This window comes from Nerophis lumbriciformis, linkage group LG32 (genome assembly GCF_033978685.3).
Source record: "Nerophis lumbriciformis linkage group LG32, RoL_Nlum_v2.1, whole genome shotgun sequence".
Lineage (NCBI taxonomy): Eukaryota > Metazoa > Chordata > Actinopteri > Syngnathiformes > Syngnathidae > Nerophis > Nerophis lumbriciformis.
In genome coordinates, this window is record NC_084579.2 from 11,371,198 (window position 1) to 11,391,016 (window position 19,819).

The following is a 19,819-nucleotide window of genomic DNA, read 5'->3' on the forward strand; positions in this document are numbered from 1 at the left end:
TTATGGGTCTACTGAAAATGTGAGCAAATGTGCTGGGTCAAAAGTATACATACAGCAATGTTAATATTTGCTTACATGTCCCTTCACTGCAATAAGGCGCTTTTGGTAGCCATCCACAAGCTTCTGCTTGAATTTTTGACCACTCCTCTTGACAAAATTGGTGCAGTTCAGCTAAATTTGTTGGTTTTCTGACATGGACTTGTTTCTTCAGCATTGTCCACTTTTGGAAGGCCATTCTAAAACCTTAATTCTAGCCTGATTTAGCCATTCCTTTACCACTTTTGACGTGTGTTTGGGGTCATTGTCCTGTTGGAACACCCAACTATGCCCAAGACCCAACCTCCGGGCTGATGATTTTAGGTTTTCCAGAAGAATTTGGAGGTAATCCTCCTTTTTCATTGTCCCATTTACTCTCTGTAAAGCACCGGTTCCATTGGCAGCAAAACAGCGCAGAGCATAATTCTATCACCACCATGCTTGACGGTAGGTATGGTGTTCCTGGGATTAAAGACCTCACCTTTTCTCCTCCAAACATATTGCTGGGTATTGTGGCCAAACAGCTCAATTTTTGCTTCATCTGACCACAGAACTTTCCTCCAGAAGGTCTTATCTTTGTCCATGTGATGTCAGATGAAATAAAAATGGAGCTGTTTGGCCACAATACCCAGCAATATGTTTGGAGGAGAAAAGGTGAGGCCTTTAATCCATACTTGCCAACCTTGAGACCTCCGATTTCGGGAGGTGGGGTTTGGGGGCGTGGTCGGGGGTGGGGCGGGGCGTGGTTGGGGGCGTGGTTAAGAGGGGAGGAGTATATTGACAGCTAGTCACCAAGTCAAGTATTTCATATATATATATATATATATATATATATATGTATGTGTGGGAAAAAAAATCACAAGACTATTTCATCTCTACAGGCCTGTTTCATGAGGGGGGTACCCTCAATCATCAGGAGATTTTAATGGGAGCATTCGCATACCATGGTTTATATAGGGCACAGAGTGGGTGGGTACAGGCTGGCGTAGGGGCGTGGTGATTGGCTCATGTGTTACCTAGGAGGTGTTTCCGTCTATGGCGGCATGTTGTTACAATTTCGCTGCGCTTGTTGAGGGATGACAGGTCTGGACGGTAAATAATAAACAGTTTCTCTTTCAAGCATAGGTTGCATCTTTTATTACCACTATTGTAAGGTGTGCTGGATGCAAGAATTTGCCATGTTATTGAATATTCAACATTATTGTCTTTGAGGTCCCAAATGTGTTTGCTGAGTTCTGTGGTATTTCGCAGGTTTTTGTTCCTGAAAGAAGCCTTGTGATTGTTCCATCTGGTTTTGAATTCTCCCTCGGTTAATCCTACATATGTGTCGGATGTGTTAATGTCCTTGCGTATTACCTTAGATTGGTAGACAACTGATGTTTGTAAGCACCCCCCGTTGAGAGGGCAATCAGGTTTCTTTCGACAGTTACATCCTTTGTTGGTTTTGGAGTCGCTCTGTCTGGGGGTCGACGGCTCATTTGCAATTGTTTTGTTGTGGTTTGAGATGATTTGTCGTATATTGTTCATGCAGCTGTAGCTCAATTTAATGTTGTTCTTGTTGAATACTTTTCTTAGGGTGTTGTCTTTGGGAAAGTGTTTGTCAATCAGATTGAGGAATTTGTGTCCAATGTTCGTTGAGACGTTTTTGCTGTATGGGGGGTTGTACCAGATGATGTCGTTTCGTTTTCTGTTCTTTTTTGGCTGGTTTCCTGGCGTGGGTTCATAGGTGGGGGTGAAATTGTATCCGCTTTCATCAAGGGCTTTTTGGTACGGGGGGGTTGCTTGGTCAAATTCAGCTTTGCTAGATGACAGCATCGATAGCCTTTTATTGATTCCGGTAGGTATTCTTTTCGTGGTGGTGGGTGGGTGGTTGCTGTCATGGTGCACGTATTGGAGTGTTGTGTTGGGTTTCGTGAATGGTTGGTAGCTGTTATTTCTCAGGTTGAAAGTGACGTCAAGGAAGTTGACGGTTTGCTTGTTGGCTTCAATCGTGATCCGTAGGCCGTTCTCTTTGAAAATTTGGCATATGCGCATATGCCAAATTTTCAAAGAGAACGGCATATGCGCATATGCCAAATTTTCAAAGAGAACGGCCTACGGATCACGATTGAAGCCAACAAGCAAACCGTCAACTTCCTTGACGTCACTTTCAACCTGAGAAATAACAGCTACCAACCATTCACGAAACCCAACACAACACTCCAATACGTGCACCATGACAGCAACCACCCACCCACCACCACGAAAAGAATACCTACCGGAATCAATAAAAGGCTATCGATGCTGTCATCTAGCAAAGCTGAATTTGACCAAGCAACCCCCCCGTACCAAAAAGCCCTTGATGAAAGCGGATACAATTTCACCCTCACCTATGAACCCACGCCAGGAAACCAGCCAAAAAAGAACAGAAAACGAAACGACATCATCTGGTACAACCCCCCATACAGCAAAAACGTCTCAACGAACATTGGACACAAATTCCTCAATCTGATTGACAAACACTTTCCCAAAGACAACACCCTAAGAAAAGTATTCAACAAGAACAACATTAAATTGAGCTACAGCTGCATGAACAATATACGACAAATCATCTCAAACCACAACAAAACAATTGCAAATGAGCCGTCGACCCCCAGACAGAGCGACTCCAAAACCAACAAAGGATGTAACTGTCGAAAGAAACCTGATTGCCCTCTCAACGGGGGGTGCTTACAAACATCAGTTGTCTACCAATCTAAGGTAATACGCAAGGACATTAACACATCCGACACATATGTAGGGTTAACCGAGGGAGAATTCAAAACCAGATGGAACAATCACAAGGCTTCTTTCAGGAACAAAAACCTGCGAAATACCACAGAACTCAGCAAACACATTTGGGACCTCAAAGACAATAATGTTGAATATTCAATAACATGGCAAATTCTTGCATCCAGCACACCTTACAATAGTGGTAATAAAAGATGCAACCTATGCTTGAAAGAGAAACTGTTTATTATTTACCGTCCAGACCTGTCATCCCTCAACAAGCGCAGCGAAATTGTAACAACATGCCGCCATAGACGGAAACACCTCCTAGGTAACACATGAGCCAATCACCACGCCCCTACGCCAGCCTGTACCCACCCACTCTGTGCCCTATATAAACCATGGTATGCGAATGCTCCCATTAAAATCTCCTGATGATTGAGGGTACCCCCCCTCATGAAACAGGCCTGTAGAGATGAAATAGTCTTGTGATTTTTTTTCCCACACATACATATATTGCGCTCTACTACGGTATCGAGCACTATTTTTTGGATAACCTTATTAAGACATATATATATATATATATATATATCTACATCCTGAAAATATGCAAACAAAACTGTGTTTAGATAATTGATACTTCAAACTTGCATAAATAAATATTAAGGAATATAACATAACTTGGCTTCTGAGAGTTTCAAAATGTAATGAATAAAATGCTAAAATTGTTGATAAACAAGCAATTATTTTAATAATTAAATATGGTCATTTTAAATGAATAATTATGATAATTTAACATCAATTATTTGAAATATGTTTATTTTAATGTATAATTCTATGGCTGGATGTAATAAGGAGTCACGAAAAAATACAAATAAAAATACAATTAGTTTTGATGTTTTTAGCAAAATATAGTAAAAATGTACTTAGTTTTTTTTTTTTTTTTATTAATAAATATATTTATTTTTAGGTAAAATAAACATAATAATACAATTTATCTCTAGTCTGGATGATTTAGTTCTTGTCACCCTGTTGTCCTCCCGTCATGAAAAAAAGGCTGTCCTCACTCAGGTCCGCATGGAGCTGGAGGGGGCGTGGCTTCCAGCTCCGGCTGAAAATCGGGAGATTTTCGGGAGAATATTTGTCCCGGGAGTTTTTTGGGAGAGGCGCTGAATTTCGGGAGTCTCCCGGAAAATTCGGGAGGGTTGGCAAGTATGCTTTAATCCCAGGAACACCATCCCTACAGTCAAGCATGGTGGTGGTAGTATTATGCTCTGGGCCTGTGAGGGGAGCTGCTCACTGCTCCCCTCACCTCCCAGGGGGGTGATCAAGGGTGATGGGTCAAATGCAGAGAATAATTTCGCCACACCTAGTGTGTGTGTGTGTGACAATCACAGGTACTTTAACTTTAACATCTTGGCCCATGTATATTATTTATTTATCCTTTCTTCCATATATGGTCTTGGAAGTGTGCGCGTGTGTTCTTAACACTGACCTCCACGCAGCGATCGCACACGCTGCAGTGCGAGCAGCGCGGCGGTCTGTAGAAGTGACAGGAAGCGCACCACTTCATGCGCACTTGGATGCCCCTCACGTCCACGTTCTTGTACAGCGGGGCCCGGAATTCGTCGTCCTTGTCCTCGTCCTCGTCCGCTGAGAGAAGGAAGACGCCCCATGAAGACAGTCTCGCGGCTAGGGTTAACATCACCAACCTGTGGGGAGAACGCCGGCGTCCATGAAGGTTGCCATGGTGAAGTTGGCCAGCACGAAAAGGAAGAGGACGGCGCAGCATGGCGGCACAGCGGGACAGATGGTCACGGCCAGCCAGGGACATCTACAGAACACGGGGGGTGAAAAAAAAAAAAAAAGGTCACAATTTCACAAGAAAAACATTGAATTTTGGCAGTATTATAATAAAAGTCATAGTTTTACTCAACGCCAGTCACAATTTTACAGAAACAACTGAACATTTGTGCAATATTATGATAAAAGTTGGAATATTACTCAATAATAGTCGCAATTTTACAAGAAAAGCTTGACATTTTGACAATTTTATGAAAAGAGTCGTCATTTTACTCGACAAAAGTCACAATTTTTTAAGAAAACTTAAAAATGTTGGTAATATTATATAAATAGAAATGCGCCCCCTTTGGCCAAAATGAATAAAAATTACAAAAAAGAAATATGTGTATAGAGCATTGGCGTTGTTAGGCCTATTTTAGGGGGGCTCGAGCCCCCCTAAAATGTTCTTAAGCCCCCCTAAATAATTTGGTGTTATATATATATATATATATACATATATATCTATATATATATATATATATATATATATGTCTTAATAAGGTTATCCAAAAAATAGTGCTCGATACCGTAGTAGAGCGCAATATATGTATGTGTGGGAAAAAAATCACAAGACTACTTCATCTCTACAGGCCTGTTTCATGAGGGGTTCCCTCAATCATCAGGAGATTTTAATAGAAGCATTCACATACCATGGTTTATATAGGGCACAGAGTGGGTGGGTACAGGCTGGCGTAGGGGCGTGGTGATTGGCTCATGTGTTACCTAGGAGGTGTTTCCGTCTGTGACGGCATGCTGATACAATTTCACTGCGCTTGTTGAGGGATGACAGGTCTGGACGGTATATAATAAACAGTTTCTCTTTCAAGCATAGGTTGCATCTTTCAAGCAATAAAAGATGCAACTTATGCTTGAAAGAGAAACTGTTTATTCATATTAAACAGTTTCTCTTTCAAGCATAGGTTGCATCTTTCAAGCAATAAAAGGTGCAACCTATGAAACTGTTTATTATATACCGTCCAGACCTGTCATCCCTCAACAAGCGCAGCGAAATTGTATCAGCATGCCGTCACAGACGGAAACACCTCCTAGGTAACACATGAGCCAATCACCACGCCCCTACGCCAGCCTGTACCTACCCACTCTGTGCCCTATACAAACCATGGTATGTGAATGCTTCTATTAAAATCTCCTGATGATTGAGGGAACCCCTCATGAAACAGGCCTGTAGAGATGAAGTAGTCTTGTGATTTTTTTCCCACACATACATATATATATATATATATATATATATATATACATTTTTTTTTTTTTTTTTTTTTTTTTTTTTTTAACAAATACATGCCAACATATTCATTATAAAGTGGCCCGAATATGAGTTTAAATAAATGAATCATATAACCTGTCATTATTCACTCAGTTTCCCCTCACTTCATAGCGTAAATCACCAAAAATTATTCCTGGGCGCGGCACCGCTGCTGCCCACTGCTCCCCTCACCTCCCAGGGGGTGAACAAGGGGATGGGTCAAATGCAGAGGACACATTTCACCACACCTAGTGTGTGTGTGTGTGTGACAATCATTGGTACTTTAAGGGAGAGAGCCCCTTTAGTGTGTCGGTATCCAATCCATTCCACTTGTTCATATAGAAAATGCCCACATCCCTCAAAATCCAGTCCGCATTTTCTCTGCGACCTTGCCTGCGGTCCTTGGACTTGTTCATATAGAAAATGCCCACATCACTCTTGTAGAATCTATATAAAGTAATATACATTAGTCTGATGTTAAAACAATGAAAAAAAACATTAAATATATTTGTTTTATTGTATTGTTACATTAATAGCTGTTGTATTGTTATAGAATGGCTTGTTAAACATTTCATAGGATTTTCAGAGGGAGGAAAAACCAAGACATTTAATATAAAATGTCAAATTAATAAATACATTAAAAGAAAAAGAAAAAAAATGGTTAAAAGACATCGTCCCGGGGAGCATTTCATTTCGTCCCGTGCATTTTTTTAAATAATACTAATAACAATGAATCATTTCTAAGTCTTTGTTAGCCGTTTGTGAAGTTTTGTGCTCGTGCGCTACGTTCGCTCGCGTCCTGTGCATCTCCTGGGGGCCAAGCCCCCCCTGTCCTTAAAAGCTAGTGACGCCCCTGGTATAGAGACATACTGTAATATCCATCCATCCATCCATTTTCTACCGCTTATTCCCTTTGGGGTCGCGGGGGGCGCTGGAGCCTATCTCAGCTACAATCGGGCGGAAGGCGGGGTACACCCTGGACAAGTCGCCACCTCATCGCAGGGCCAACACAGATAGACAGACAACATTCACACTCACATCCACACACTAGGGCCAATTTAGTGTTGCCAATCAACTTATCCCCAGGTGTAATAACTTGAAGTAAATAATGAAGATTAAAAACCAATTACAAAAAAAAAGAACTAAAAGCAGTCTTTTTCTCACAATGTATAAAATTGAGAACAATTTCTCATATTATTTATGTTTCTGTAATATTACAATATTTTCTTGTAAAATTATTACTTTATGTAAAATTATTACTTTTTAATGCAAAATGGTGACATTTGTCATATAAAATTTCGACTTTTATCACAATATTGCCATTTTTTTGTTGTTCTTGTCAAATAAAATAAAATAAAAAAATAAAATAATTTTTTTTTGGAGTGAAATGATTACTTTTGTCAAAATTTTGCCAAGTAAAACTCTGATAGTTATTATAATATTACCAACATTTTTAAGTTTTCTCATTTTATTATCCGAGTTTTACTTGGCAAAATTATGACAAAAGTCACCATTTCCCTCAAAAAAAAAAGTATTTTATTTTTTATTTTATTTTATTTTACAAGAAAAGCTCGACATTTTGACAATTTTATGAAAAGAGTCGTCATTTTACTCGACAAAAGTCACAATTTTTTAAGAAAACTTAAAAATGTTGGTAATATTATATAAATAGAAATGCGCCCCATTTGGCCAAAATGAATAAAAAATTTAAAAAAAAGAAATATGTGTATAGAGACATACTGTAATAACTTGAAGTAAATAATGAAGATTAAAAACCAATTACAAAAAAAAGAACTAAAAGCAGTCTTTTTCTCACAATGTATAAAATTGAGATCAATTTCTCATATTATTTATGTTTCTGTAATATTACAATATTTTCTTGTAAAATTATTACTTTATGTAAAATTATTACTTTTTAATGCAAAATGGTGACATTTGTCATATAAAATTCCGACTTTTATCACAATATTGCCAATTTTTTTGTTGTTCTTGTCAAATAAAATAAAATTTAAAAAATACAATAATTTTTTTTGGAGTGAAATGATGACTTTTGTCATAATTCTGCCAAGTAAAACTCTGATAGTTATTATAATATTACCAACATTTTTAAGTTTTCTCATTTTATTATCGGAGTTTTACTTGGCAAAATTATGACAAAAGTCATCATTTCACTCAAAAAAAATGTATTTTATTTTTTATTTTATTTTATTTTACAAGAACAACAAAAAAATTGGCAATATTGTGATAAAAGTCGGAATTTTTTATGACAAATGTCACCATTTTGCATTAAAAAGTAATAATTTTACATAAAGTAATAATTTTACAAGAAAATATTGCAATATTACAGAAACAAAAATAATATAAGAAATCTTTTTTTTTGTAATTGGGTTTTAATCTTCATTATTTACTTCAAGTTATTACAGTATGTCTCTATACACATATTTATTTATTTATTTATTTTTAATTCATTTGGGCCAAAGGGGGCGCATTTCTATTTCTTACACACACTCGTTATTGCATATGTTGGCCAGAGGGGGAGCACTTCAAATGTTTACACACACTTGTTATTTCATATGTTGACCAGAGGGGGAGCACTTTTAAGGGTTTTTTTCAGGGACGAATAGGGAATAAGCGGTAGAAAATGGATGGATGGATGAATAGGGAAGTCCTTCTTTAGCTGCCGTCTTGTTTTATCACATATTGCTGCCTTTGCACCTGTCAATGTTTACTTTTGTATGCGCATTAAATCAGCAAAAAAAAAAAATGAAAGCAGAATGTGTCTTGCAAGTATCCATCCCACCCAGGCTGAGGTTAACACAAATCAGGGCCACAACAAAGACTTTAGGGAGATAATCTTCATGCTGTTTATTCCGCCGGGATCCCAAAAAGTAATTGTTTACAGTGAAAGATAAGCGAGTATTAGTGCGTGTTCATCGGGGGGGGGATTACAAAAAACCACACACAGGGCAGGGTCCCTGCGGGCTGCGGCAAGGAAGACACTGCAGCAGGTGGATCCGGCCTGACAAAAATACACCGGATTAATCTTTTGATTATATGCTAATTGCTTACTCTAACATTAATAACGTACAAAAAAAACAGGGATTAGAAATTGCAATAAATAATATTGCTGGAGATGAAGTGGTCATGTTGCGCAAAGGCAAACAGCAACAACCAGCAAAGACAAATGTGTATGATTATGTTGTATATACAGTACAGGCCAAAAGTTAGGACACACCTTCTCATTCAATGCGCTTTCTTTATTTTCATGACTATTTCCATTGTAGATTGTCACTGAAGGCATCAAAACTATGAATGAACACAAGCGTTAAGTTATGTACTTAACAAAAAAAAAGGTGAAATAACTGAAAACATGTTTTATATTCTAGTTTCTTCAAAATAGCCACCCTTTGCTCTGATTACTGCTTTGCACACTCTCTGCATTCTCTCGATGAGCTTCAAGAAATGGTTTTCATAGTTTTGATGCCTTCAGTGACAATCTAAATAGTCATGAAAATAAAGAAAACGTATTGAATGAGAAGCTGTGTCCACACTTTTGGACTGTACTGTATATACATACAAACCCCGTTTCCATATGAGTTGGGAAATTGTGTTAGATGTAAATATAAACGGAATACAATGATTTGCAAATCCTTTTCAACCCATATTCAATGGAATGCACTACAAAGACAAGATATTTGATGTTCAAACTCATAAACTTTATATTTTTTTTGCAAATAATAATTAACTTCGAATTTCATGGCTGCAACACGTGCCAAAGTAGTTGGGAAAGGGCATGTTCACCACTGTGTTACATGGCCTTTCCTTTTAACAACACTCAGTAAACGTTTGGGAACTGAGGAGACACATTTTTTAAGCTACTCAGGTGGAATTCTTTCCCATTCTTGCTTGATGTACAGCTTAAGTTGTTCAACAGTCCGGGGGTCTCCGTTGTGGTATTTTAGGCTTCATAATGCGCCACACATTTTCAACGGGAGACAGGTCTGGACTACAGGCAGGTTAGTCTAGTACCCGCACTCTTTTACTATGAAGCCACGTTGACGTAACACGTGGCTTGGCATTGTCTTGTTGAAATAAGCAGGGGCGTCCATGGTAACGTTGCTTGGATAGCAACATATGTTGCTCCAAAACCTGTATGTACCTTTCAGCATTAATGGTGCCTTCACAGATGTGTAAGTTACCCATGTCTTGGGCACTAATGCACCCCCATACCATCACACATGCTGGCTTTTGAACTTTGCGCCTAAAACTGTCCGGATGATTCTTTTCCTCTTTGGTCCGGAGGACACGACGTCCACAGTTTCCAAAAACAATTTGAAATGTGGACTCGTCAGACCACAGAACACTTTTCCACTTTGTATCAGTCCATTTTAGATGAGCTCAGGCCCAGCAAAGCCGACGGCGTTTCTGGGTGTTGTTGATAAACGGTTTTCGCCTTGCATAGGAGAGTTTTAACTTGCACTTACAGATGTAGCGACCAACTGTAGTTACCGACAGTGGTTTTCTGAAGTGTTCCTGAGCCCATGTGGTGATATCCTTTACACACTGATGTCGCTTTTTTTATGTAGTACCGCCAGAGGGATCGAAGTTCACAGTGATTTCTCCAGATTCTCTAAACCTTTTGATGATATTACGGACCGTAGATGGTTAAATCCCTAAATTCCTTGCAATAGCTCGTTGAGAAATGTTTGTTCTTAAACTGTTCGACAATTTGCTCACGCATCTGTTCACAAAGTGGTGACCCTCGCCCCATCCTTGTTTGTGAATGACTGAGCATTTCATGGAAGCTGCTTTTATACCCAATCATGGCACCCACCTGTTCCCAATTAGCCTGTTCACCTGTGGGATGGTCCGAAGAAGTGTTTGATGAGCATTCCTCAATATTCTCAGTCTTTTTTGCCACTTGTGCCAGCTTTTTTGAAGCATGTTGCAGGCATCAATTTCTAAATGAGCTAATATTTGACAAAAATAATAAATGATAACAAATTTGAACGTTAAATATCTTGTCTTTGCAGTACATTCAATTGAATATAGGTTGCATTCTGTTTTTATGTACCATTTACACCAGGGGTGCTCATTACGTCGATCGCGATCTACCGGTCGATCTCGGAGGGTGTGTCAGTCGATCACCAGCCAGGCATTAAAAAAATAGTCCTAAAAATGAGCGATCATAAATCTTCACTATGACGTCACTTTCGTCACTTGATTGACATTCACGGCACCCGAGGGTCTTCTGAGATGACGCTGGCTGCTGCCAGCTCATTAAAATTACCGACTGGAAGGCGAGAAACACTTTATTTCAACAGACTCTGGCGCCGTACCTGTCGTCAAAACTCCAAAAACCGACTGCACAGTTGCACAATAAAAGCGCTTCTTCATCCTGCCTGCGCTACCAAAATACGAGTCTCAGAAAGCTGGCGTGCACAAGCTAGCAAGCTACGGAGTTTGCCGACAATGTATTTCTTGTAAAGTGTATACAAAGGAGTACGGAAGCTGGACAAATAAGATGCCAAAAACCAACCACTTTCATGTGGTATTGGACAGAAAGGAGGACTTTTTTTCTCCTCCATTCGAAAATGCGGACGTTATCATCACTACTGTCTGATTCCTATCAATGCAAGTCATCACAATCAGGTAATACACCAACTTATATTCTTGTCTTCATGAAAGAAAGGAATCTATATGTGTTAAACATGCATGTATTATCTTTAACCACCTTTAACTTGTTAACAATATTAACTATATGTGTTAAACATGCTTGTATTATCTTTAACCACCTTTAAGTTGTTAACAATATTAACTATTTGTGTTAAACATGCTTGTATTATTTTTAACCACCTTTAACTTGTTAACAATATTAACTATATGTTTTAAACATGCTTGCATTATCTTTAAACACCTTTAACTTGTTAACAATATTAACTATATGTATTAAACATACTTGTATTATCATTAAACACCTTTAATGTATTAACAATATTAACTATATGTGTTAAACATACTTGCATTATCATTAAACACCTTTAACTTGTTAACAAAAACATATATTTCATAAATAAGTAAATATAAATTATATATATGAATGAGGTAGATCCCCACGACTTGATCAATTGAAAAGTAGCTCGCCTGCAGAAAAAGTGTGAGCACCCCGATTTACACAATGTGCCAACTTCACTGGTTTTGGGTTTTGTAAAAAAAAAAAAAAACTAATCAAAGATACTGCAAAACACAATTATGCAGTGCTAAAATAAATAAATTCCGACTAAATTAATAATAAAGAATATTGATGTTCTTCAATAAACTGTCATTAAAATTAAAGTGCAAATGACAAAAAAAAAGGCTTTACCACTTTAGTCATCATTTTGCACTTAAGAAACTTGACTTGTTTGTTATATATTGTCATTACCGCCCCTTGTGGTGGAAAAGTGTATTACTACTAAGTACCGCTGCGGTCCATACTGACCACAGCTGAGAAACAGATGTTTTTTTTGCGGCCCTCTAGTGGGCGTTCACAGCCCAACAATGTAAGTAAAACTTGCCAGTGTATATAATTTCATGATTAATGTCATCATTTTCTGTGATTAATCACATGAGTCCACAGCCCTTGTTTGCATATATTCTGGTTTGATGGCGTCACTATGCGAGATTAGAAGGAGGGGCTGGAGTACATTGATGGACGTAATTGTGGCTAAATGAATAGAAGCATCACAAAGTGCGATTTATTGAAGACCCGTAATTGTATTGTCAGCATTCATTACTGCTACCCTTAAAAAGGCCATATTTCTAATGCAGTTCTGTATGGGACTCATTGGAAAGTAAAAAAAAAACAAAAAAAACACACTAAAAAAATGTGTTTTAAATCAGGTCCAATCCCCAAACCCCCCTAATGGCTGGCTGGTTGGAAGACTAGATGGGTGGGCTAAGGCCATGGGGGAGGGGTCCCCACTGAGCGGCGCGCCTACTGATGCCATGCCAGATGCAAACCCACTAATCTCCCCTCCACGGATTATCAACTCTGGATTACAGGCCCTCTCTGCCAGTCCATTGTGGAATCCTCACAGTGGATAGTCCCCCCCCCCCCCCCTCCACAACCCACCCCACCCCCCCCACACACACACACACACACACACACACACGCACAGCGCCTTATATGTATCATACAACACATCATATAAAGGATACATATAGGATATAATGTAAATATCAACGATACACTCATGGTAGGTTATACTATCTTGGTCTCTAACTATCCATCCATCCATTTTCTACCGCTTGTCCCTTTTGGGGTCGCGGGGGGTGCTGGAGCCTATCTCAGCTGCATTCGGGCGGAAGGCGGGGTACACCCTGGACAAGTCGCCACCTCGTCACAGGGCCAACACAGATAGACACTAAATGTTTAAAAAAAATAAAAAAATTAAAAGAACAAATATTTTAAATTATTATTTTTTATAATATTAAAAAATATATAATAACACTTTAATTGTTTTTTTTTTTTTAATTATTATATGCCCTAAAATTATTATAGTATTATAAAAATAAAACACATTCAATAGACTACTCATATATAAATGTATCAAAGTGGTCCACTGGCAACTAGATCATTTTATCCCATTTTATTTTGTGAGATATAACTTTATTTTATGTTATGAATCTCATTATATTAATAATTAGAATAATATTTAATTTAATCTATATTTTATAATTTATTTATTTGAATACATTTAAAACAATGTGCTGTTATTTCCTACACTCCACTGCACCTTTTTTATTTACCCCATTTTATTATATTTGTATATTATTATATTATATATATATTTTTTTTTTTAATTGTTATATTTATCTTTTTTTATTATTAAAATGTATTATTTTAAAATATTTTTTAACCTTGTTTTGTTCATTTTATGTTATTTTCATTTATTTTCTATACAGTACTTCATCTACATGTTTTCCTTTTATTTATTTTTAACCCATCCATCCATCCATTTTCTACCGCTTATTCCCTTTGGGGTTGCGGGGGGCGCTGGAGCCTATCTCAGCTGCATTCGGGCGGAAGGCGGGTTACATCCTGGACAAGTCGCCACCTCGTCACAGGGCCAACACAGATAGACACTAGATGTTTAAAAAAAAAAAAAAAATTTAAAAGAACAAATATTTTAAATTATTATTTTTTATAATATTAAAAAATATATAATAACACTTTAATTTTTTTTTTTTAATTATTATATGCCCTAAAATTATTATAGTATTATAAAAATAAAACACATTCAATAGACTACTCATATATAAATGTATCAAAGTGGTCCACTGGCAACTAGATCATTTTATCCCATTTTATTTTGTGAGATATAACTTTATTTTATGTTATGAATCTCATTAGATTTTTATTTAGAATAATATTTAATTTAATCTATATTTTATAATTTATTTATTTGAATACATTTAAAACAATGTGCTGTTATTTCCTACACTCCACTGCACCTTTTTTATTTACCCCATTTTATTTTATTTGTATATTATTATATTATATTTTTTTATTTTTTTTTATTATTATATTTATCTTTTTATTATTAAAATGTATTATTTTTATATATTTTTTAGCCTTGTTTTGTTCATTTTATGTTATTTTCATTTATTTTCTATACAGTACATCATCTACATGTTTTCCTTTTATTTATTTTTAATCATTTCTTTCATAATTATTATTTGACATCTTTTACACCAGCTTCCTTTTGTTTAAAAACGCTATCAAAACAATATTTGCTTTCCTTTTTAGAGAGAAAAACTGACCGAGCCCAATAAAGGCATGTGTGTCTTGCAGATTGCGTTCTACTGTCAGATAATTGGATCATGTAACAGCCGTGTGAGAACTGGTAGCACTGATTTCTTCAGAACCGGATTACAAATGTGCTCGTCTCCTGATGGACTCCGTTGGTCCGAGGACCATCTGGACCGCGCCGCGAGGGCGGGACAGTTCATTACCCCACAAGACAAGCCCTCCACCTAATGAAAGAGCCCTGGCCAGAGCTGTATTAAATCACACACACACACACACACACACACACACACACACACACACACACACACAGTAGTAAGCTGCTCACGCAGTCCTCATCCCTGCAGTGGGTCAGTGGCACAGCAGACAGTTCAGTCAAGCTGCAAGTTGTTGAAATACTGTTAATGACATCACCACTATGTCGCTGTCACACACACACACACACACTCACACACACATTATTGTATTTGTTACCTTCCTGAAACCTGAGAAAAATTCCAACCTCTTTAGGACCACCCTTTCTAGATATATAAAGATTTGTATTTACAACATTAATAATATATACATACTATGCAAATATAAGCAAGCTTGTTGTGAAAAATGAGTTGAAATTTCACAAGAAAAAGGTCACAATTTCACAAGAAAAACGTAGAATTTTGGCAGTCATATAGTAAAAGTCGTCATTTTACTCAACGCGAGTCAAAATTTTACAAGAAGAACTGAACATTTGTGCAATATTATGATAAAAGTTGGAATGTTACTCTATAACAGTCGCCATTTTACAATAAAAGCGTAAAAATTTAACAATTTTGTGAAAAGAGTCGTCATTTTACTCGACAAAAGTCACAATTTTATAAGAAAACTTTAAAATGTTGGCAATATTATAATAATAATCAAAGTTTCACTTGGCAAAATTATGACAAAAGTCATCATTTTACTCAAAAACAATGTATGTTATTTTTTATTTTATTTTATTTTACAAGAACAACAAAAAATTTTGGCAATATTGTGATAAAAGTCGGAATTTTATATGACAAATGTCACCATTTTGCATTAAAAAGTAATAATTTTACATAAAGTAATCATTTTACGAGAAAATATTGCAATATTACAGAAACAGAAATAATATGAGAAATTGTTCGCAATTTTATAAGAAAAGCGTCGACACATTGTGAAAAAAAGACTGCTTTTAGTTATTTCTTTTTTGTTGTTGTTTTGTTTGTAATTGGTTTTTAATCTTCATTATTTACTTCAAGTTATTACAGTTTGTCTCCATACACATATTTTTTTTTTTTATTTGTATTAATTTTGGCCAAAGGGGGCGCATTTCTATTTCTTACACACACTTGTTATTGCATATGTTGACCAGAGGGAGAGTACTTCAAATGTTTACAAACACTTGTTATTTCATATGTTGACCGGGGGGGAGCGCTTTTAAAACTGACACACAGTCAATTTGAAAGATTTCACCACCAGGGGTGCAAATGAGATCTCTATTTTTTGTTTTTTTTGTAATGTGCTTAAGGTTGATGACAAATGAGTCACGGACCACAGATGGCCACCTGTCAATGTTCACTTTTGGATGTGCATTAAATCAAAAAAAAAAAATCCTGACTTTGGAGCAATGTTCACGAACTCTAGTATTTGGCTCTCTATTAGATACAATGGTTTTCTGTATTGGAACCATGATTTCGGTCCTAACTTGTTCACCGGTCCTAATATGGAAGGTACTTTTCCTTGTTGATGTCTCAAGAAGGGTAGAAATACAAGAACACACACACACGCACACACACACACACACACACACACACACACACACACACATATTTGTACTGTCCACTTAAGATTAGTAAAGTTTGTTTTGGAAGGCGTGCAGACAAAAATACGCACAATAATAAAAAGTGACATTTGTTTGATTATGTTGCAGGACAACATAAAAATGTATACGATAATGGTTAGAGGGAAAGATAAATGCAGCAATGTGCAGAGACATCCTGGAGGAAAACCAACGCTTCCCACCTAACCTGATGGAGCTTGAGAGGTGCTGCAAAGAGGAATTGTCCAAGCTGCTTAGCATTCAAAAAGATTTGAGGGTGTAATTGCTGACTGTGCATCAAAAAAGTATTGAGCAAAGGATTTGAATACTTATGTCATTTCTTACTTTTTATTTTTATTGAATTTGCACGGAGTTCTAAAAAAAAATGTTTCAGATTCGCATTATAGGGTATTGTGTGCAGAATTTTCAGGACAAAAATGATTTTTTTCCATTTTGGTATGAAGCTGTAACACAACAAAATGTGGGGAAAGTGAAGGGCTGTGAATACTTTCCTGTACATTTTGGTGCAGAGTCAGCAAAATTTGATTTTCTTTTTTTTTTTTTAAGATATTTTACTTGACTTTCTGCAAAAAAAAAAAGAGCTTTTCTCTAAATAGCTGGTCAAAGCAGGAAGTATGGATTTTATCTGCTGCTTTTTTTTTCTTTTTTTTTTTGTGGAGGAGGCGTAACGTTGAAAAAAACAAGTTCAAGGTCTGGAGAACAAAAGCAGGAAGATGGCAAGGAAGAACACACACACACACGCACACACACACACACACACACACACACAAACTGGTTATCATTTGGAATGGGGACCAAGTTTTTGATCATGACTTGTGGGGACCACCCTTTCTACAGGTTGTGGAGGCATAACAAAAAATGGTGTAAAATGTCCACTGCCCAGTTAGCTCATACACGTCTTTAAATCTCTGGATTGATGAAGTAATGTGCTGATCATTCTTACTGGGGACCCTGGGAAAAAAGAGTTAATATGGTTCATGGGGGACCAAATTTAAATAATTTTGCATAAATCACACAAATTTGTACGTGACTACTGAGGACCATTTAAAAAAAAGTTGAAATGAAATATGACATGATGGCATACTTGCCAACCCTCCCGGATTTTCCGGGAGACTCCCGAAATTCAGCGCCTCTCCCGAAAACCTCCCGGGACAAATTTTCTCCCGAAAATCTCCCGAAATTCAGGCGGAGCTGGAAGCCACGCCCCCTCCAGCTCCATGCGGACCTGAGTGACGTCAGGTGCGCAACACCACGTAAATCGTTGGCCAACCAAAAAGTAACCCCAGTACGCTATAGCCAACATTCACCAGGAGATGGCAACAGACAAACATAGATCACTCTATTACATTATTCCCCTTTTAGAAATGTATAGAAGTTACTCAAAATAGATAAACAACCCAACCAAAAAATGCAGCAGCTCGATTAAAGAACTGTACTTAAGCCACATTCTTTTTTTTTTTTTTAGTACTGAACTCTTAACCCTCATTTGTAAAAAAAAAAAAATAACATGCTTATTATACAAACAGTATTTGTACACCTTTAACACAGATTTTTATACTGTCTTCAGAGATTCAGTTTTTTTGGTGGTACTCGAAACCTTTCTGGGTACCCGCGAAAGGGTGTTCAGCATGGTTAGAAAAATAGTGACAGAGAATAGAACAAGGATGGACAATTCAACCCTTAACTCAACAATGAGTAGATGAGTGTTATGTGTGTGTATATGTGTAAATAAATGAACATTGAAATTCAAGTATTTATTTTATATATATATATATATATATATATATATATATATATATATATATATATATATATATATATATATATATATATATATATATATATATATATATATATATATATATATATATATATATATAATAAAATAAAAAAATATATATATAGCTACAATTCACAGAAAGTCAAGTATTTATATATATATATATATATATAATAAAATAAATATATATACAGCTAGAATTCACTGAAAGTCAAGTATTTCTTATATATATATATATATATATATATATATATATATATATATATATATATATATATATATATATATATATATGTATGTATGTATGAAATACTTGACTTGGTGAATTCTAGCTGTAAATATACTCCTCCCCTCTTAGCCCCGCCCCCAACCAAAAAATGTGGCCATTATAAAATCCAAGTGGCTGGGGAGAGGAAAGTCTGGGTTTCCCTGCTTAGGCTGCTGCCCCCACGACCCGACCTCGGATAAGCGGAAGAAGACGGATGGATGGATGGATGGATATAAAATCCATATAATTAATATTCATATATTTGAGTTTGAGTTTATTTGGGACATGCATGCATACAACATGAAACATCACAATTTCCAGTTCCTCTTTTCAACGTGTTCGAAAAGGAGTAGGAAGAAGCGGAGCTTATTTAATCCTACCCCTTTTCTTTTACATAACAATTGCTAAAACTTTTGTTCACTTCCTGTTCTCAATTTATTCACATTATACTCCATAAGTAATCACAATAGAAAATAAATAAATAAATAAACAAATAATACTGGGTGAAGTAAGTTATATTTCATTGATGAGTAAGATTATTTTGAAAATGAATGGATGGGTGTGCATATATTGCTAATGTTGTTATTTACGTTTTTTTATTTGTATTGTGTTTTTGTTTTTGTTTTTTTGCCAATGCTACTAACTCCCTATTTTTCCTCATTATTGAGTTTTTCGTCCTTTATTTAAAATAGGTAGATATTTATGAACATATGTATAATATACAAATATGTTCGGACTAATTTCCGCCTGTGATGCCTCTGACACACAGCAAGTAAATAAAGCAGTAGAGATGTCCGATAATGGCTTTTTTGCCCATATCCGATATTCCGATATTGTCCGACTCTTAATTACCGATTCTGATATCAACCGATACCGATATATACAGTCGTGGAATTAACACATTATTATGCCTAATTTTGTTGTGACACCCCGCTGGATGCATTAAACAATGTAACAAGGTTTTCCAAAATAAATCAACTCAAGATATGGAAAAAATGCCAACATGGCACTGCCATATTTATTATTGAAGTCACAAAGTGCATTATTTTTTTAAACATGCCTCAAAACAGCAGCTTGGAATTTGGGACATGCATGAGGAGGTTGAGGTGGGCGGGGTTGAGGTGTGGGGGGGTGTATATTGTAGCGTCCCGGAAGAGTTAGTGCTGCAAGGGCTTCTGGGTATTTGTTCTGTTGTGTTTATGTTGTGTTACGGTGCGGATGTTCTCCCGAAATGTGTTTGTTTGTTTGGTGTG

The 19,819-nt window shown here is 36.5% G+C and overlaps 1 protein-coding gene across 2 annotated transcripts in view; it reads right to left on the minus strand.

Moving 5' to 3' along the window:
• The window catches only part of zdhhc8a (zDHHC palmitoyltransferase 8a), a 45,147-nt gene that overhangs the window by 15,976 nt on the left and 9,352 nt on the right, over positions 1-19,819 (minus strand). The window contains exons 2-3 of one of the 2 annotated variants that reach the window (XM_061927251.2): positions 4,497-4,618; positions 4,280-4,437 (exon numbers count right to left, since the gene is read on the minus strand). In XM_061927251.2, coding sequence (XP_061783235.1) covers positions 4,280-4,437; positions 4,497-4,618 — 280 coding nt within the window. Of the gene's footprint in view, positions 1-4,279; positions 4,619-19,819 lie in introns of both variants that reach the window. The other variant, XM_061927252.2, reaches the window with a different exon arrangement.